At 47.7% G+C, this 21,678-nt stretch overlaps 1 protein-coding gene across 8 annotated transcripts in view; it reads left to right on the forward strand.

Moving 5' to 3' along the window:
- The window catches only part of eml6 (EMAP like 6), an 844,856-nt gene that overhangs the window by 816,216 nt on the left and 6,962 nt on the right, over positions 1-21,678 (forward strand). For all 8 annotated transcript variants that reach the window (XM_085981352.1, XM_085981349.1, XM_085981353.1 and 5 more), the window contains 2 exons: positions 8,524-8,627; positions 21,197-21,350. In XM_085981352.1, the coding sequence (XP_085837478.1) occupies positions 8,524-8,627; positions 21,197-21,350 (258 nt within the window). The remainder of the gene's footprint in view (positions 1-8,523; positions 8,628-21,196; positions 21,351-21,678) is intronic.

Genomic DNA, 21,678 nt, shown 5'->3' on the forward strand with positions numbered 1-21,678 from the left:
ACTCAATCTGTCCTCATAGGACAATCCCCCCATCCCAGGAACCAGTCTGGTGAACCTTCATTGCACTCCCTCTATGGCAAGTGTATCCTTCCTTAGGTAAGGAGACCAAAACTGTACACAATACTCCAGGTGTGGTCTCACCAGGGCCCTATATAAATTTGCAGCAAAACGTCTTTACCTTTATACTCAAATCCTCTTGTAATAAAGGCCAACATACCATTTGCTTTCCTAATTACTTGCTGTACCTGCATGTTAACTTTCAGTGATTCGTGTACAAGGATACCCAGGTCCCTCTGAACACCAACATTTCCCAATCTTTCACTATTTAAAAGATACTCTGCTTTTCTATTTTTCCTACCAAAGTGGATAACTTCACATTTCTCCACATTATATTCCATTTGCCATGTTCTTGCCCACTCACTTAGCCTGTCTATATCCCCTTGAAGCCTCCTTACAACTTACATTCCCACCCAGCTTTGTATCATCAGCAAACTTGGATATATTACATTTGGTCCTCTCATCCAAATCATTGATGTAGATTGTGAATAGCTGAGGCCCAAGCACTGATCCTTGCGGTACCCCACTAGTTACAGCCTGCCAACCAGAAAATTACCCATTTATTCCTATGCTCTGTTTTCTGTCCATTAACCAATTCACAATCCATGCTAATATATTACCTCAATCCATGAGCCCTAATTTTGTTTAATAACCTCCTGTGTGGCACCTTATCAAATGCCTTCTGAAAATCCAAATACACCACGTCCACTGGTTCCCCCTTATCTATTCTGCTAGTTACAATCTCAAAAAACTCCCAACAGATTTGTCAAACACGATTTCCCTTTCCTAAATCGGTGTTGACTCTGCCCAATTCTGTTATTCTCTTATTGTCCTGTTATCACATCCTTAATAACAGATTCTAGCATTTTCCCTACTACTGATGTCAGGCTAACTGGTCTGTAGTTCCCCGTTTTCTCTCGCCCTCCTTTCTTAAATAGTGCGGTTACATTTGCTACCTCCAATCCGCGGGAACCGTTCCAGAATCTATGGAATTTTGTAAAATGACAAACAATACGTCCACTATCTCTATAGCCAGCTCTTTCAAAACCCTAGAATGTAGGCCATCAGGTCCAGGGGATTGATAGGCTTTCAGTCCCATTAATTTCTCCAGTACTACTTTTTTACTAATACTAATATTTTTCAGTTCCTCATTCTCGCTAGACCCTTGGTTGTCCACTATGGGAAGTTTTTTGCGTCTTCTTCCGTGAAGACAGACACAAAGGGCAGGATTTTCATTGGGCCAAGGAGGCGGGATTGGAGGTGTGTGGGGGGTTAAAATTGCAAAAACTGGTGGGCAGGCCCAACCCCGCCTCTATCCCACCTCCAAGCAATTTTCATTAATTCGTGTCTAATGGTCCCATCTCTGTCCCGCCTCCAAGAGGCGGGATAGGCCATTAAGGCCCTTAACAAGCAGTAAGTTGCCTCTATAATGCCATTTTGAAAGGCCTTTGCGATTTTAACCCTTTTCCCAAGTGAAACACGCCTGTTCTGAAACATGACGGTGAAACCTGGCGGGAGCACAATTGGATTGCTGACTATCAGCTGCAACTCAACCATTAAAGAGGAGATTTGATCAGCCATCATTTGCAGGTGGCAGGACTTTGTAGTCTCAGGTCTGGGGGAACTTTTAGAAGGCATAACCACAGCTGTGGAAGTTTGGAGCCTGACACCCATCTCCAGTGTGACCTCCTGGGAAACCACTCCCGCAACCTTCACTGAGCGCTTCCTCAACTGAGGCATATACCAGAAGCATGGGAGCCATTTATTTCCTTCCCTTCTGGACATTAGATGAGGACGAAGACCAGCCGTGGCACCAGCGGAACCAGGAACAACAACAGCACCAACAGCAGCAGCACCAAGCTGCTGCTCACCCACCTGAAGCTGCACAGGCCAGAAGGGGCCAGCGCATGGAAACCCGTCGGCGCAGGAGATACCCCCCAAACAGGGTCCACAGACACAGGGTCAGCTACCTCAACATGTCTGAGCAGCAGTGCCAAAGGCGGCTCCGACTTTCGCGAGAAGTAGTGGGTGACATCTGCGCAATGCTGCAACAAGACCTGCAGGCCAGAGGACCAGGTGGACAACCCTTACCAGTGGCCATCAAAGTCACCACCACACTCAACTTTTTTGCCTCGGGCTCATTCCAGGGATCAGCAGCAGACATCAGCGGCATCTCCCAAGCGGCCGCACACACTTGCATCACGTAGGTAACCGATGCCCTCTTTGCCATCACGTACAATCACATCCATTTCACCAAGGATCAAGCAAGTGTCACGGCGCGTGCGATTGGATTAGCTAATCTGGCAGGTTTTCCAAGGGTGCAGGGCAGCGTTGAATGCACACATGTGGCCCTTAAGGCACCCCATCGCAATCCAGGTATTTTTGTCAACCGCAAGGGCTTCCACTCCCTTAACGTTCAGCTGGTGTGTGACCACAAGAAGGAAATTTTGCATGTTTGTGCCAAGTACCCTGGCAGTTGCCATGACTCCTTCATACTGCGCCAGTCTAGTGTGCCTCTGCTATTCAGTCCGCCAGACCAACTTAACGGATGGCTACTTGGAGACAAGGGCTATACCCTGAAAACGTGGCTAATGACGCCGTTGAGGAGCCCATCCAACGAAGCTGAGGAGAGCTGCAACTCCAGCCACATGTCCACCAGAGCCATAATCGAGCAAACCATCAGTTTGCTGAAGATGCGCTTCAGATGCCTGGATAGATCAGGTGGAGCCCTGCAGTACTCAGCAGCCAGGGTCTCCAGAATCGTCATGGTTTGCTGTGCACTTCACAACATGGCACAGCGTCGTGGCTTGCAGATTCCTGAGGACCAAGTGGCTCATCACATATCCTCCTCAGATGAGGAGGAGGAGGAGAGCGAAAACGAATATCTTGCAGAGGCCCATCAACCAGCGGCAGCAGTACGCGAGAACATTGCTGCCCAGGATGCAAAGAACACACTCATCTTGGCCAGATTTGCTTAGCCTAGACAATCAAGCACTTTTGCCTCGCAGCTTCTTACCTGAGCATCGACAATGGCCAAGGACCAGTGGATCCCTAGCAATTTGACCACCATACTGACGATTGCAAGTAATCCTAAGCCCTCAATGTGAAAGCCCCATTCGCGAAATGACACACGCCACAACTACAGCAGTAGCCATCAGATTTTTTATTTACATTATTCATCTGATGGCTTTTCACATAAAACATCAAATTTCACCCAAGTGACTACCCTTGTGACTATTTGTGCAGTATCAATTCAATTCAATTTTATTTGTCATATATATGCAGCAAACATGTGTACTGCACAATGAAATGTTGATTTTTACGAGCCCTCCCAACATTGAAATAAATATGGCATAGCAATGATAAAAATACCAATAGAAACACAGTAATAATAAATAAAACAACAGTAATAAATAATAATAAATTATTCGTTCATGAGTCTTATGGCCTGGGGGTAGAAGCTGTTTGGAAACCTGCTAGTATGAGACCGTATGCTTCGATATCTCTTACAGGAGCAGGGCGAAGAGGTTGTGGCTGGGGTGGCTCGCATCTTTGATGATTCTCAGGGCCTTCCCCCGGCACCTCTCGGGGTAGATATCCTGCACAGCAGGTAGTTTAATTCCTATAGTATGTTTTGCAGCTTTCACCACCATCTGTAGAGCCTTGCGGTCTGTGGCGGTGCAGTTGCCATACCAGGTAGTGATGTAGCCGGACAGGATACTCTCGATGGTGCACCGGTAGAAGTTGGTGAGAATCTGGGGGGCCATTCCAAATTTCTTCAGTCTCCTGAGGAAGAACAGGCATTGGCATGCCTTCTTGGTTACGACGTCGATGTGTATCTTTCTCTTATGCGTGCTTCTATGTGGTGCTTCCCCTGTGGCTTCAGCAGATGTGGAGGCCCCTTGCTCACTTTCCTGCTGCTCCTGTCTCGACACCTTTGGCGGGCGTCCTCTGGGGTTGCGAACCTGTAAGGGCTCGCCAACAGTCTGCTGCTCCTGCGGCTGTGCAGGGGTTGAGACGCCGATCTCAGTTGGGTGTGGACTCTGGTGGGGCTCTGACCGAGGGCACTGCAGTGGCATGGAAGTGTGAGTGCTTGGAGAGGAGCCCCCACTTCCTTGACGTCTGCCCCAACTTCCCTCTCATGGGTCAGGTCCCCCTCAGTGCTTGCAAGTGGCTTGAGAGCACCTTGCTGCACTTCAGGGGGGCCATGGGGACCCGTATCTGCACTGGTAGTCCTGCTCAGAAGGACTTCCATGAAGGTCTGGTTTCTCTGTTCAATAGATGACCATCGCTCCTCCAGAGATGTCATTCTATTCTGAACACTCTCCTTGTTTTCTGCACTCTGGCGACTTATCACCTCCATGGAGGTTGCCATCATTTCCATGGTGATGCGTTCATGCGCCAATGACTCTACAAAGGCTCTGCTCATGTTCACAATGGACTCCTCCATTCGCTCCACACTCACAGCGACCCTGGAGACAAAACCTGCCAGAGACTCCTGCATCTGTTCCTGGAGTTCCAGCACCGCTGATCTTATGGATGGACCCAGAGGCAGAGGGTCAACATGCCGCTGAGCCGAGCTGGCAGAGTCCTGCGCCCTCCGACTAGGACTCTCCACTGCTGTCCCTGTCTCCACAATCTGCTGATGCTCACTTGTGAGCTGTGATACACCAGGTGACAACATTACTCTATGTCCCGAAGGTCCCACCGAGGTGTGAGTGTCTGCGCTGGTGCTGGGTGCGGTGAATTCTGCTGACACTGCGCCCTCAGAGGTTGTCTGAGGAGCCTTGAGGCTCATGCTCTTCTTCCTCCTGGCTAGTGGGGACGGGTGCTTGCGATGGTCCTGTGGGGGAGTAAAGGAAAGAGTCAGAGATGTGATGCCAAGGTTACATGCACATTGCATATTGCAGATGATCATAAGTCCATCTGTTAGAGCTTCAGAATCATTATCAGCGACTCATGCAATGTCAATGAGAGAGATGGAAAACTATTCTGTCACCAGCTTGCTGTGATGCACCCCTCTGTCCGTCCCACACTTGCGCATCTTCCTCCACTCCTACGATCTCCAGGACCGCCTCCTCCCAGGGGGTGAGGTGGGCTACTGAGGGTGGCCCTCCTCCTGTCCTCGCTCTTTCTCACTTATTGTGAGCTCTCTTTTCCTGCAATGAGGGAGACAAGTGGAGGTTGAGTGGGAATGAAGGAGGGAGTGTAGAGATTCCATAGCATAGATACTTAGAAGGAGACAAAGATGGAGTGAGGTGGCAAGACCAAGGGCCCTCCCTGTGTGTTGTCAGTTATTTTCATAGCATCACAGTGATAGGGAGTGTGAGGGCTGCATAGTCGAATAGTTAGGTGAATATGACCATAGAGAGAGGGGGAATGGGTAAGGGTGCATGGATGTCAGTGTCAAGTGGGATGTGGAGGAAGAGATTGCTAAAGCTGAGTGCTGGTGAGGAAGGGTGATGGGAAATTCATACTCACTTTTCCAGTGCGCAGAAGGTCATGAAATCTCTTCCTGCACTGAATCCAGGTTCTGCGGGTTACTGATAATGAGTTGACCTCCTCTGCCACCTGGATCCACACAACCTTGGTCTGCTGGGGAGGCTTCTTCCTCCCTGAAGAAGGGAAGAGCACCTCTTTATGAGCTCTTGCTCCCTCAACTAAAGCCTGCAAGGCAACGTCATCAAACCTGGGAGCAGACCTAGGTCTCTCGCTGGTCATTCTGCTTCCAGGTACCTGTAGCATGAAAGACCAAAAGGTTGGCAGTCTGCAGAAGAAGCAAGGCTTGTTGCAGACCTTAAATGCAGCAGCAATGATGATGTCATCGGAGGCGACTTTCAGACTGGAAAAACTCATTTGCCATGGGTTCCCACACGTTGGAACTCAATTGGCCAATTAAGTTAAAATCGCATCAATCTCCCACATCGATTTAGATTCGGGTGGATAACACGAAATGTGGATTACAAGACCCCAGCCCGCCCCTGAATTAAAATCCAGCCCAAAGTATTTGTTTAATTTCTCTGCCATTTCCTTATTCCTCATTCTAATTTCTCCTGTCTCAGCCTGTTAGAGACCCACATTTACTTTTCCTTTTTACATACCTATAGAAGCTTCTACAGACTGTTTTTATGTCTCTCGCTGGTTACTCTCATTCTATTTTCCCTTTGTTTATCAATTTCTTGGTCCTCCTTTGCTGAATTCTAAAATCCTCCCAATCGTCAGGCTTACTACTGTTTTTGGCAGCATTATAAGCCTCTTCCTTTGATCTAATACTATCTTTAACTTCTCTTGTTAGCCATGGTTGGATCACTTTTTCTGTGGGGTTTTTGTGCCTTAAAGGAATGTATATTTGTTGTAAATTATGTATTAATTCTTTAAATGCTAGCCATTGCTCGTCCACTGTCATACCTTTTAATGTAGTTTCCCAATCTACCTTGGCCAACTGGCCCCTCATACCTACGTAGTTTGCTTTTTTTAGGTTTAAGACCCTAGTTTCGGATTTAACTAAGTCACTTTCAAACTCAGTATAAAACTCTATCATATTATGGTCACTCTTCCCTAAAGGCTCCTTTACTACAAGGTTATTAATTAACCCTGAATTGTCAAACAGGGCATTGGTGACCTGGGTGATGCATCTGTGGGTGATCGACTGCGAGATGCTGCAAATGTCTGCTGCAGATCCCTGGAGGGAACCTGAGGCGAAGAAGTTGAGGGCGCTGGTGACTTTGACAGCCACTGGTAAGGCCTGTCCACCCGCTCCTCTGGGCTGCAGGTCTTGCTCCAGCAATCTGCAAATGTCTGCGGCGACCTGGCGCAATAGCCTGAGCGCCTCCTTTGGCACTGCTGCTCAGTCATGTTGAGGAAGCTCATCCTCTGCCTGTATACCCTGTATTGGGGGAATCACCTCCGGCAAGGTGCAGCCCTGCCCTGCCTTCTGTCCTATGCAGTATCAGGTGGTTGAGAAGGTTGGTGGTGTTGTTGGTGCTGCTGGTGTGCCTGGTGCTGCTGCTGTTGGGGCTCATCGTGGTCCGATTCTGAGGACCAAGATGAGACAATATAATAGGCACCCATGCATATGTAATAGATGGCAGGTCAAGTAGAGATGACAATCAATCTGTCAATGGTGTGATAGGTTGTACCAATGAGGTGACAATGGATCCCGAATTTGCTGAGAAGACTTGCAACCTCTGGAAAGCTAAATTTGTGCGACAATGCACTCAGCAATAGCATCTGCCTTAAGAAAGTAACCAGGTGTCAGGTAGGAGTATTTATTGTGCTTTCCATGCTGTGCACTAACGAGCTGGATCAATGGCAACTGAACTTCCGCCTCAGGTTCTCAGACGTGGTTCCTGAGCTGCGTGATTCCTGTGGTCATCCAGGGAAATTTGAAAGGTAGGGTTAAAAAGAAGGTTAAGGGTCTGACAAGTACCTAATAATCATCTAAATTAGCTCTGCCGCCTCTGCCATTCAAGTCATTGCTGCGCTGTCAAACGTGCCCAAGAGAAAGGTGAGTAAGGGCGGGATGACGGCGGGTTCCTAACCTGCTCCAAGTTATTTCAAATTTCCCTCCCGACCCGCCTCCAATCCCACCCGCATGGACCCCAGAAAATTCCGGCCTATGTCTCATTGCACTCCCATTACAACTACTTTTTTATATGTCATGCCTTTGGGTTTAAGTTTTCACAGGGAAAAAAAAATTGCAAATGCAGTCCTAAAACACCAATAAAACCCTGCAATCCAATGTAATAAAAAGGAATTTAACTTACTCAGTTGCCTTTAAGCGGTGGCCTTGGTCATAGGTATTTTGAGTTGTCAGCATTTTGGGACTGTTCAGCATTTTTTCCAAATGTTGTAGTTGACACTATGTATGTGATGAACTGAATCAGTTTATAATGAGCCCTGATTTGGCAGCAAGCCTTCTATTTCCATACCTTCTGAAACCTTTATGGCCTCCGTCCCTAGTATTTTGAAGGTTTTTTATTCATGTGGAATTTACAGGTCTAAAGTTAAGGTGTTTCCTCTTGTACCTGTTTGCTCTCTGTTGTTAGGTACTGCCTTCTCATGCAAGCTGAACAAAAGATTTTTTAAAGAAAATTTTTACTGCCCCCTCACCTTCATCCTGCCTTCTGAATCTTCTTCTCCCCGTTCATTCCCATCTAAATATGCCGCTTAATGTCATATTTTCTCCCTCTTTCCACCCAATGTACTTCTGAGCCCTCTTTCCACGTACACTCTATGTACCTTCCTAAAGTAGTGCTGTTCCTTCCTGACCCAACTCTCATGGTGCACAGATCACTGTTGGATGTCATGGTTATCCCAGATTCCCTATTAAAACAGATAGCAGTTCAATGCAGAAATGTCACTCATTGTTGATCATTCAAATTTTAAACCAATCAAAAATTACTCTGAATTTTGTACTTAAAGTATAAAAATATGTAGTTTCTGTAAATATTTTTCTCTCTGCAGGTGTCCACAGGTGCCTACAAGCGTCAGGTACATGAAGTTCCATCAGGAAAGCAAGTATTTGACCAGGTGTTGATTGAGAAGATCACATGGGCTGCATGGACAAGGTTGGTGAAAGTTATTCAAAGAATTTATATGGGTTTTCCAATGCAACAATTTAATTCATATTCTTGTATTTAATCCCTCTATGGCCTCAACCCTCTCTATCTTTGTAATCTCTTCCAACCCTACAGCCTCCCTCCACCCCCCAACCAACTCTCCCTTCCTCTGCCCCTGATCTCTTGTGGATCCCCTCTCCTTTTGTTCCATCAGTGGTGGCCATACGCCCAACCATCTAGGCCTAACAATCTGGAATTCCCTCCATAAACCCTTCCACCTCTACACCTTCTTCTCCTCCTTTTAGATTCTCCTTAAAACCTAACCCTTTGACTAAGTTTTTAATTACTCCTTACCTTTCCATTTCTCCTTATGACTGTGTGAAGTGCCTTGGGACATTTTTCTACATTAAAGGTGTTATAAAAATGCAAGTTGTTGTTGCTACCAAGCTTCTAAACCCAGATATTTGTGGAGCATTCCAATAATTTAGTAACTGACTCACGCCCCAACGTAGTACTACGATTGTGGTTGAATGCCATTCCTGGCTGCCGTTGAACTCAAGAACCATGTGTATGATATGTTTTGTTTATGGGTGAGTGGAACAATTTGTGGTAACTGAGTGCCTCATCTTATGTCTTATGTCTTACATAAGCCATTTAACCCCACACAAGCAGGTGACTAACTAGTTAAGTCATCATTCTTCACTCACCTTTCCAATTGAAAGAGGATTCGTGGGTACAAGAATCTAAATTAGTTGGAAAATAGTTAACATTTTGAATGTGAGCCTTCAGCAGTATAATGTTCCAGAATTGCTTTTAACCATTTTTACACAGAAAGTATTTGGAAAAGGAGTTACTTTTAAATATTGGGTTTTTAAAGCAAATTAAAAAAGGCATTTAGGCAATAGGTAGTTAAAATGCTAATGAGCTAGCTTTGCTGTTATTTCCCCATAGACTGTAAATAATAAACAATTCATTAGCCTGTCTCAGCAGTCAATATGCATCTTATAATTGATAAAGGGTTTTGACTCGAAACGTTGACTCTAATTTCTCTCCACGGATGTTGCCTGGCCTGCTGAGTTTTTCTAGCATTTTCTGTTGTTATTTCGGATTTCCAGCATCTGCAGTATTTTGCTATCGTGCATCTTATAATCATTGTGTTGGGAAGTTTCTGTTCCTTTCTGGCTGTGACGAGAGGGAGATAAAAAGACAGAGACACAGGCAATCAGTTAGGTTCAACAAAAGCTTTGAAGTCAGTCAGGTTTTAAAACAGAAAGCTGACAGATAAAGCTTAGCTAAGCACAAAAGGAGAATGAAGGAAGTTAGTTAGGGTGAAACTTTCAAACCCAGCAGGTGGATAAAATGGCCGGTAGTGGATCAGCCGTCAATGGAAAGAAAAACTGGACGGTATATTTAAAAAAAAATTATTTGTTTATGGGATCTGGGCGTCGCTGGCAATGCCAGCATTTATTGCCCATCCCTAGTTGCCCTTGAGAAGGTGGTGGTAAGCCACCTTCTTGAACCGCTGCAGTCCGTGTGGTGATGGTACTCCCAGTGTTGTTAGGGAGGGAGTTCCAGGATTTTAACCCAGCGACGATGAAGGATCGGCAATATACTTCTAAGTCAGGATGGTGTGTGACTTGGAGGGGAACTTGGAGGTGGTGGTGTTCCCATGCGCCTGCTGCCCTTGTCCTTCTAGGTGGAAGAGGTCGCAGGTTTGGGAGGTGCTGCCAAAGAAGCCTTGGCGAGTTGCTGCAGTGCATCTTGTAGATGGTACACACTGCAGCCATGGTACACCGGTGGTGGAAGAAGTGAATGTTTAAGGTGGTGGATGGGGTGCCAATCAAGCAGGCTGCTTTGTCCTGGATGGTGTCGAGCTTCTTGAGTGTTGTTGGAGCTGCACTCATCCAGGCAAGTGGAGAGTATTCCATCACACTCCTTACTTGTGCCTTGTAGATGGTGGAAAGGCTTTGGGGAGTTAGGAGGTGAGACACTAGCCACAGAATACCTAGCCTCTGACCTGCTCTTGTTGCCACAGTATTTATGTGGCTGCTCCAGTTAAATTTCTGGTTAATGGTGACACCCAGGATGTTGATAGTAGGGGATTCGGCGATGGTAATGCCATTGAATGTCAAGAGGAGGTGGTTAGACTCTTGCTTGTTGGAGATAGTCATTGCCTGGCACTTCTGTGGCACGAATGTTACCTGCCACTTATTAGCCCAAGCCTGAACGTCTTGTTGCATGCGGGCATGGACTGCTTCATTATCTGTGGAGTTGCGAATGGCGCCAAACACTGTGCAGTCATCAGCGAATATCCCCATTTCTGACCTCATGTTGGAGGGAAGGTCATTGATGAAGCAGCTGAAGATGGTTGGGCCGAGGACACTGTGCTGAGGAACTCCTGCAGCGATATCCTGGGGCTGTGATGATTGACCTTCAACCACCACAACCATCTTCCTTTGTGCTAGGTATGACTCCAGCCAGTGGAGCGTTTCCCCTGATTCCCATTGATTTCAGTTTTACTAGGGCTCCTTGATGCCACACTCGGTCAAATGCTGCCTTGATGTCAAGGGCAGTCACTCTCACCTCACCTCTGGAATTCACCTCCTTTGTCCATGTTTGGACCAAGGCTGTAATGAGGTCGGGAGCCGAGTGGTCTTGGCGGAACTCAAACTCGGCACCAGTGAGCAGGTTATTGGTGAGTAAGTGCTGCTTGATAGCACTGTCGATGACACCTTCCATCACTTTGCTGATGATTGAGAGTAGACTGATGGGGCGGTAAACGGCCGGGTTGGATTTGGCCTGCTTTTTGTGGACAGGACATACTTGGGCAGTTTTCCACATTGTCGGATAGATGCCAGTGTTGTAGCTGTAGTGGAACAGCTTGGCTAGAGGCGCGGCTAGTTCTGGAGCACAAGTCTTCAGCACGATAGCCGGGATGTTGTCGGGGCCCATAGTCTTCGCTGTACCCAGTGCGCTCAACCATTTCTTGATATCACGTGGAGTGAATCGAATTGGCTGAAGAATGGCTTCTGTGATGGTGATGACCTCGGGAGTAGGCCTGTATGGATCATCCACTCGGCACTTCTGGCTGAAGTTGGTTGCAAACGCTTCAGCCTTGTCTTTTGCACTCACGTGCTGGGCTCCACCATCATTGAGGATAGGGATATTCATGAAGCCTTCTCCCTTTAGTTGTTTAATGGTCAACCACCATTCACGACTGGATGTGGCAGGACTGCAGAGCTTTGTTCTGATCCGTTGATTGTGGGATCGCTTAGCCCTGTCTATAGCATGCATGTAGTCCTGTGTTGATGCTTCCCCAGGTTGGCACCTCATTTTTAGGTACGCCTGGTGCTGCTCCTGGCATGCTCTTCTACACTCGTCGTTGAACCAGGGTTGGTCCCCTGGCTTGGTGGTAATGGTAGAGTGAGGGATATGCCGGGCCATGAGGTTACAGATTGTGGTGGAATACAATTCTGCTGCTGCTGCTGATGGCCCACAGCACCTCCATGGATGCCCAGTTTTGAGCTGATCTGAACCTATCCCATTTAGCATGGTGGTAGTGCCACACAACACGATGGAGGGTGTTCTCAGTGTGAAGACGGGACTTCGTCTCCGCAATGATTGTGCGGTGGTCACTGCTGCCAGTGCTGCCATGGACAGATGTATCTGCGACAGGTAGATTGGTGAGGACGAGGTCAAGTAGGTTTTTCCCTCTTGGTTCACTCACCACCTGTTGCAGGCCCAGACTGGCAGTTATGTCCTTCAGGACTTGGCCAGTAGTGGTGCTACCTGATGCGCTATCAATTACTGAGAAAGACTGGAAGTTAAGAGAGTAACAAACAGGCTTTTATTAGCTAAAGAACGAAGGCATGCCTCTAGCGGTCGACCGGTCCTGAATGCCTGGGGAACTGCAGAGCAGCCGCCTTTATACCAGGGCATATGGGTGGAGCCAGGGGCGGAGCCAGCTGAGGCATGCACAGACAGGTACAACAATGGGCAAGAGTGAACAACAGTGAAGTGAACAACAGTGAACAACAGTGGAGTGAACAACAGTGGTTTACCACATTCACCCCTTGCTTAAAAATGAGTCCGACGGGGTGAAGTGTATTAAAAGTTCGTATAATTAAGTCTTTCTGGGGGTCTTGTATGCCGTCGTGATCGTCGTGGCGATGGCTGAGGTGGTGCAGCTTCCGACGCCGAGTCCCGCATGGGCCGGAGCACTGGCGTGTCGTCCTCATGGGTGTTGAGTTGGTTGGTGATCAATGACGGGTCACGGGGCCACGGCGTGCCGTCTACAGGGGTTAGGTATGGGTCCGTTGCCGCCAGTGCATTGTGGGTAGCGGTGAAGGGCAATGGTAGTGGGTAGTGGGTGATGTTGGTTTCAGGGGCCCCCGAGGGTGCGAGGTCTCGTATGGAGACTGTGTCCTCCCGCCCGTCCGGGTACGCAACGTAGGCATACTGAGGGTTGGCGTGGAGGAGGTTGACCCTCTCAACCAGGGGGGCCGTTTTATGGGTCCTCACGTGCTTCCGAAGTAGGACGGGCCCTGGAGACATCAGCCATGGTGGTAGCGAGGTCCCCGATGTGGACTTCCTAGGGAAGACGAACATTTTTTCGTGAGGGGTGGCGTTAGTGGCAGTACAGAGCAGTGACCGAATGGAGTGGAGCGCATCGGGGAGGACATCCTGCCAGCGGGAGGTTGGAAGGCCCTTAGATTTTAAGGCTAGCAGGGCGGCCTTCCAAACTGTCGCGTTCTCTCTTTCTACCTGTCCATTCCCCCGGGGGCTGTAGCTGGTGGTCCTGCTCGTGGCAATACCTCTCACGAGCAGGTACTGGCGGAGTTCGTCGCTCAGAAACGATGAGCCCCGGTCGCTATGGATATAGCTGGGGAAACCGAACAAGGCGAAGAGGTCGTTCAGGCATTTAATGACCGTAGCACTGGTCATGTCTGGGCAGGGGATGGCAAACAGAAAACGGGAGTACTCGTCGATGATAGTGAGGAAGTACGCGTTGCGGTCAGAGGAGGGGAGGGGCCCTTTAAAATTGACGCTCAGGCGCTCAAAGGGGCGAGTGGCTTTTATCAGGTGTGCTCTGTCTGGCCTATAAAAGTGCGGTTTGCACTCGGCACAGACTTGGCAGTTCCTGGTCATGGTCCTGACCTCCTCGATGGAGTAAGGCAGGTTGCGGGCCTTGATGAAATGGAAGAACCTGGTGACCCCCGGGTGGCAGAGGTCATTGTGGAGGGCCCGCAGTCTATCAACCTGCACGTTGGCACATGTACCTCGCGATAGAGCATCCGGGGGCTCATTGAGTTTCCCGGGCTGGTACAAGATATCGTAATTGTAGGTGGAAAGTTCAATTCTCCACCTCAAAATCTTGTCGTTTTTGATTTTGCCCCTCTATTTGTTATTAAACATAAAAGCAACTGAACGCTGGTCAGTGAGTAGGGTGAATCGTTTTCCGGCCAGGTAATGCCTCCAATGTCGCACAGCTTCCACAATGGCCTGGGCCTCCTTTTCGACAGAAGAGTGTCTGATTTCGGAGCCTTGGAGGGTTCGTGAAAAGAAGGCCACGGGCCTTCCCGCCTGGTTAAGGGTAGCGGCCAGGGCAAAGTCGGACGCATCGCTCTCCACCTGGAAAGGGATGGACTCGTCCACCGCGTGCATGGTGGCTTTAGCAATGTCCTCTTTGATACGGTGGAAGGCTAAGCGGGCCTCTGCCGCCAGGGGAAAAGAGGTGGACTTGATAAGTGGACAGGCTTTGTCCGCATAATTAGGGACCCACTGGGCGTAGTAGGAGAAAAACCCCAGGCATCTCTTCAGGGCCTTGAGGCAGTGGGGCAGGGGAAGGTCCATAAGGGGACGCATCCGGTCGGGGTCGGGGCCGATTACTCCGTGTTCCACAACACAGCCAAGGATAGCGAGGTGGGTTGTGCGGAATATGCACTTCTCCCTGTTATACGTAAGGTTTAGGAGTTGGGCAGTGCGGAGGAATTTGTCGAGGTTGGCGTCATGGTCCTGCAGGTCATGGCCGCAGATGGTCACATTGTCCAGGTAGGGAAAAGTGGCCTGCAACGCATTCTGGTCAACCATCCGGTCCATCTCCCTTTGGAAAACGGAGACCCCGTTGGTGACGCCGAAGGGAACCCGAAGGAAGTGGTAGAGGCGGCCGTTTGCCTCGAAGGCAGTATACTGGCGGTCCTCATAGCGGATAGGGAGTTGGTGATATGCTGACTTAAGGTCAATGGTGGAGAATATGCGGTATTGTGCGATCTGATTGACCATATCAGATATGCGGGGGAGGGGGTATGCGTCCAGTTGGGTATATCGATTAATTGTTTGGCTGTAGTCAGTGACCAGGCGCTGCTTCTCGCCGGTCTTGACAACCACAACCTGGGCTCGCCAGGGGCTGGTGCTAGCTTCAATAATCCCCTCCTTCAGGAGCCGCTCCACCTCAGATTTAATAAAAACTCTGTCACCAGCGCTGTATCGCCTGCTTTTGGTGGCGATGGGCTTACAGTCGTGGGCGAGGTTAGCGAACAACGGGGGGGGTGACTTTAAGCGTGGAGAGGCTGCAAAAGGTGCGCGGCGGGCAATTTGAAAACTGCTGGTTGCAGACTGTGAGTGGGGGAAGGGGTCCACCGTACGCCATCGTGACACTCTTAAGGTGGCACTGAAAATCCAACCCCAGTAGAACGGCAGCGCAGAGATGGGGCAGGACAAGCAGTTTAAAGTTTCTGTACTCTGTGCCCCTCACCGAAAGGGTCACCACGCAGTAGCCGCCGACGTCCGCTGAATGGGACTTGGAGGCCATAGAGACCCGGTGGCGCGCTGGCAGGACCGGGAGAGAGTAACGCCGCACCGTGTCGGGGTGGATAAAGCTCTCCATGCTCCCGCAGTCGAAAAGGCAGGTCATGGCGCGGCTGTTTACCTTAATGTCCATCATGGACCTGGCTAGTTGGTGAGGTCTAGATTGGTCCAGTGTAACGGAGGCCAGCGTAGGGTCAGGCGTGTCGCTGCAGTCATCAGGTGAGGCGGTGGGTGAGTTGGGGGCCCGTTGCAAAAATGGCGGCCGGAACGGATCACCCATGGTCGAAGGCGTCCAAGATGGCGTCCAAGATGGCGGCGCCCATGATCCACATGCGGCTGGAGGCGTACAAGATGGCGTCCAAGATGGCGGCGTCCAAGATGGCGGCCCGCTCAGCCCACACGCGGCACTGCTGGAGTTTGGGGTAGGTTTAGCCTTGCAGACGCTGGTGTAGTGCCCTTTCTTCCCACAACCAGAGCAAGTAGCGTTTTTCGCCGGGCAGCGCGCTCTGGGGTGTTTGGCTTGGCCACAGAAGTAACACTTCGGGCCCCGGGACATCGCTGCAGAAGTTGGGCCATTGGCGGGATGTGACGGGGGTGGCGCGGCGCAGGGTGGCAGTCCTACCGTGTCCCAGGATGGTGGCGCTCGCGCCATCCACGATGCGGCCGCGCGGTCAGGGGAGTAGGCGTCCATATTCCGGTGGGCCACATCTAGCAAGGGTGCAAGGGCCGTGGCCTTCTTCAGGTCAAGTTCGCCCTGCTCCAACAGTCTCTGCCGGGTGTAGTTGGACCTGAGGCCCGCGACGAAGGCGTCCCGGACAAGTTCCTCCGTGTACACCGCGGCCAACACCTCTTTACATTTGCAGGCCCGGCCGAGCACCTTCAGCGCCCGTAGGTATACCTCCATCGATTCCCTGGGTTGCTGTTTGCGGGACCCCAGGAGGTGTCTGGCGTAAACCTCATTTACCGGGCGTGCGTACTGTTCTTTAAGGAGGTCGAGAGCACCCTTGTAGGTAGTCACATCTTGGATGAGCGAATAAGCTTGGTGGTTCACCTTGGCGGTCAGAATTTTTAGTTTGCCGCCATCGTTTTGAACAGTTTCGACGGAGGCTTCTAGGAAAATTTTGAAGCATCGCAGCCAGTGTGCGAACTTGGTAGATGAATCCGCCTCTTGAGGGTCTAGTTCCAGGCGTGCTGGTTTGAGGATTTGCTCCATCGAAAAAAAAGTTTAGCTAATAAAATTGATGCGCTATCAATTACTGAGAAAGACTGGAAGTTAAGAGAGTAACAAACAGGCTTTTATTAGCTAAAGAACGAAGGCATGCCTCTAGTGGTCGACCGGTCCTGAATGCCTGGGGAACTGCAGAGCAGCCGCCTTTATACCAGGGCATATGGGTGGAGCCAGGGGCGGAGCCAGCTGAGGCATGCACAGACAGGTACAACAATGGGCAAGAGTGAACAACAGTGAAGTGAACAACAGTGAACAACAGTGGAGTGAACAACAGTGAACAACCACACTACCGAACCACTCTTGGTGATGGACATTGAAGTCCCCCACTCAGAGTACATTCTGTGCCCTTGCTACTCTCAGTGCTTCTTCCAAGTGGTGTTCAACACGGAGGAGTACTGATTCATCAGCTGAGGGAGGGCGGTAGGTGGTAATCAGCAGGAGGTTTCCTTGCCCATGCTTGACCTGAAGCCATGAGACTTCATGGGGTCCGGAGTCAATGTTGAGGACTCCCAGAGCCACTCCTTCCCGACTGTATACCACTGTGCCACCACCCCGGGATGGTAATGGAGGAGTTTGGGACATTGGCTGAAAGGTATGATTCTGTGAGTATGACTATGTCAGGCTGTTGCTTGACTAGTCTGGGGGACGGCTCTCCCAATTTTGGCACAAGTCCCCAGATGTTGGTGAGGAGGACTTTGCAGGGTTGACTGGGCTGGGTGTGCCGTTGCCGTGTCCGTAGCCGGTGCCGAGTGGTCCATCCGGTTATATTATTATTATGTTTCGTAGCAGTTAGTTACAACTGAGTGACTTGTTAGGCCATTTCAGAGGGCAGTTAAGAGTCAACCACATTGCTGTGGGTCTGGAGTCTCATATAAGCCAGACCAGGTTAGGACAGCAGATTTCCTTCCCTAAAAGACATTAGTGAACCAGATGGGTTTTTATGACAATCCGATAGTTTCATGGTTACCATCACTGATGCTAGCTTTTTATTCCAGATTTATTTAATTAACTGAATTTAAATTCCCCAGCTGCCGTGGTGGGATTTGAACTCTCGTCTCTGGATCATTAGTCCAGGCCTCTGGATTACTAGCCCAATGACGTTACCACTACGCTACTGTTCCCATAATAATAATAAAGGGCGGATGATCCACTGCCGCTGTTTTACCACTGAAGTTGAAAGTTTTGCCTATTTTCTTTAAGTCACATAAGACAACCTACTGACTTATTACATGAAGACAAGTTCTATTGATTGAACTGAGTGAGTCTGGTCATAACTTTTTCTATGTACCTTCACTTGCTTTGAAATAAAACAGTTTAATGATTTGTACCTGGCCTCCTCTTATCTTATAAAATATATTTCAATCTGTCTTCAAAGAGATTGAGGGAACACAAATGCAAAAGACAATAATATTAAGTACATATTACAAAGTTCATGATACACCCCTAGATTACACTATCGTATAGTGGGCAATATGGGCACAACCTAAATGTAAGACACTTAGGCCATTTAAGGGAGTGACTAACACTACTATCCATCAGAGAATATAGACTTGTAACAATCAGCATTTTAGCTGCATTTACAGATGACAGAAGCATTAGCTGCCTAATTAATTAATATATGTGAGCTCTTCTCTACCTGTTACTCTCCCCTTCCTGCATTGATTTGGTCAGTCACATAAAAGGGCTTTTCCTGTCTGGCTATACTTATTCCCATGAATGGTCTCATCAAAATAATTAATGATGGTGACTGACTTGCTCTGTACAGGAAACTTTGTTATATCCGGCACCGACGGGACCGAGCTGTTGCCGATCTATCAAAACTGCCGGACATACAAAGTTAATGTTGAAGCATACGGAGATTTCATCTCCGTATCTGATAACAAACACTGTTGCTTAGCAACAGCTTCAAACAGTTGGCCCGTACCTTGGAAGCGTCTCTGTAGCTTAGCAACAGCTTCAGAGAGACTTTCCAAAGCCTGACTGTTGGAAAAAAAAGCCGCGAGAAGAAAAACAACCTAACAGAACGGCTCCTGATTTCTGCCGGTAGATCGAGGTTTCCGGACATACAACCTCCGGATAAACCAAGTCTCCTGTATTCACAGCATTTTCTACTTTCATTCAAGATTCCCAGCATTTGTCATTTTTCTTTTTATGTAGGTCAAGTTTTGAGCTCACACACCATGAGACTGAAATAAAATCTAATATTACAGAAAAACAGCTACTGAAATATCAGAAATAATTTCATACCGTTATATTACATACTCTGTTCCCTAGCCACTGACTCCATCCCTCTCCCTAACATCTATCTGAAGCTGAACCACACTGTTCGCAACCTTGGTGTTATATTTGACCCTGAAATGAGTTCCCGACCACATATCCGCAGCATAACAAAGACCGCCTACTTCCACTTCCATAACATCGCCCGTCTCCGCCCTTGCCTCAGCTCATCTGCTGCTGGAACCCTCATCCATGCCTTTGTTACTTCTAGACTTGACTATTCCAACACACTCCTGGCTGGCCTCCCATATTCCACCCTACGTAAACTTGAGGTCATCCAAAACTCGGCTGCCCGTGTCCTACCTCACGCCCAGTCCCATTCGCCCATCTCCCCTGTCATCGCTGACCATCATTGGCTCCCGGTTAAACAGCGTCTCGATTTCAAAATTCTCATCCTTGTTTTCAAATCCCTCCATGGCGTCACTCCTCCCTATCTCTGTAATCTCCTTCAGCCCCACAACCCCCCCAAGATATCTGCGCTCCTCTAATTCTGCCCTCTTGAGCATCCCTGATTATAATTGTTCAACCTTTGGTGGCCGTGCCTTCTGTTGCCTAGGCCCTAAGCTCTGTAATTTCCTGCCTAAACCTGAACGCCTCGCTACCTCTCTTTCCTCCTTTAAGACGCTCCTTAAAACCTACCTCTTTGACCAAGCTTTTGGTCACCTGCCCTAATTTCTCCTTATGTGGCTCGGTGTCAAATTTTTTGTCTTAAAATACTCCTGTGCAGCACCTTGGGACGTTTTACTACGTTAAAGACGCTATATAAATACAAGTTGTTGTTGTTGTTAACCCTTTACTTAAAAAGTAAACACTAATAATATAAGTAAATTAAAAGAATTTGAGAACTTCGGCCTAAATTTTGCTGGAGCGGGGCATCTTGCGGCGTGCTCCATTTGTTAGATTTTTTTCCTCAGCCTTTAGCTCAAAACATTTTTGTACATCAAATTGCTGAAGCGCAAGCTAATAACGGTGTGGCGAGGTCAACGGGGCAACTGGCACCATGGTGAACGACGCGACCAATAGTCTATCTCCTTAGCCAATGAGATTTAAGGATAGAGAAAGAAACAGAGGAATGATGGAGGAGGAGATAGAGTGAATTATAGCCAAATTAGGTAGAGAGAGAGAAATAAAGAGAGGGAAAGGAAGATTGGATTGAGTGAGAGAGGTAAAAAAGAGACAGAAAGGAAAAGTAAGAAAAACATTGAAAAATTTAAATTTAACATTTTTAAATCCTCGGAACAATTTATTACCTGCAGAAATGAAACTTCACAGTTTCAATTTTTCCCTTTCTGGTCCGGAGAGGTTGAGCAACATTGCAGGAACATAAATCTCATCATTAAAAGGGTCCTAACTTTCTGCGGCGAGTTTAATTCGTTTTAACAGCGCAAATACAGTAATTTCTTGAAACACAGTAGGTTGACGGCGAGCTCCCATTTTCACGAGCCTAACAGCGGAGCGGCACAAATGGTTCAGCAATTTGTGGCGATTTGCAACTCATGGCATATCTCTTCACAAATTGCTGGGTTATTTACACACTAATAACAAAGTGCGCATTAAACTCGTCGTTATTTTGCCAGCAAATTCTGGGCCTTCATTTCTACTATTTCCTGATTTCTGCTTTCCCCATTCTCTGTTTTGTATTTTTATTATTTAAAATTGATTTTATTTTGTCTAATATAACCTAATCTATATCACTTTCTTAAAAAAACAAGTTTCATAACACTTTAGTTACCTGCTCCCACTATCCAACTTGGAGATGGGGAAAACGTCCAAAAGAATTGGTCCTCTGATTGTTTGAAGAGTAGCTGCAAAGACCCATCACTTGGCCAGTTGAGGCCCAAACGTTAAATACTGAAATATTTCCATCACAGACATGAACAAATCAATCTCTGACATGATTTTTCAGTATCAAGTAGAAACGGGTTTAATGCTGGATGAATTTTCATCCGCTACATCAGTAGTATAATTTATTCCAAGTGAGATAACTGAACCATGGCACAGTGGAGATTTAAATACAGAAATGTAAAGCATTTAAATAAAGAAATATCACTAAAGTAAAACCAGTGTTAGTAGTGCTACTTTTTTTTAATGGTATATGTCTTAGTTACACATTGGCCTAGAATTTGCTTTTCCAGCCCATTGTGTGAATGCACAGGAAAAGCAAGTATTGATGTTTATGGAGGCTATGTAATAATGCAAACTCTTATTGTAGAAATTTTAAATTTATTAAAATTTGCTATTATGCATTTTTACTCTCTTTGAATAGCATTTTGGGAGACGAGGTCCTTGGAATTTGGCCACGAAATGCTGATAAAGCAGATGTCAACTGTGCATGTGTATCTCATGCTGGATTAAACTTAGTGACTGGGGATGACTTTGGTTTGGTGAAGCTTTTTGATTTTCCTTGCACTGAAAAATATGTAAGTGAAATGTTTATACTTAAGCTAAACTATCAGTCATATGTTATTTATACAACTCTGTCTTTTTCTTTAATTTTTGATATAAATTTCACAGATAACCAAATATTTGAGTATGGCACAACCGTAGTCACAAAAGATCCAGGAAAATATTTAGAGCCCAAAATGCCTGGGGTGGGGGTGGCAGGAGCAGTGCAACTAGTTTAGGTGGGCTAGGATTAGAGATGAAGACCCAGTTCCTCCAACCCCTTTTTTCTATGTCGCCAAAATCCATCACAAGCATGCTTCTTGTGCCTGCCCCCTCCACGTGGAAGTCATCGAAAGAGGCGGA

This window comes from Somniosus microcephalus, chromosome 3 (assembly GCF_052327205.1).
Source record: "Somniosus microcephalus isolate GS21.2 chromosome 3, FLI_Smic_1.0, whole genome shotgun sequence".
Classification (NCBI taxonomy): Eukaryota; Metazoa; Chordata; class Chondrichthyes; order Squaliformes; family Somniosidae; genus Somniosus; species Somniosus microcephalus.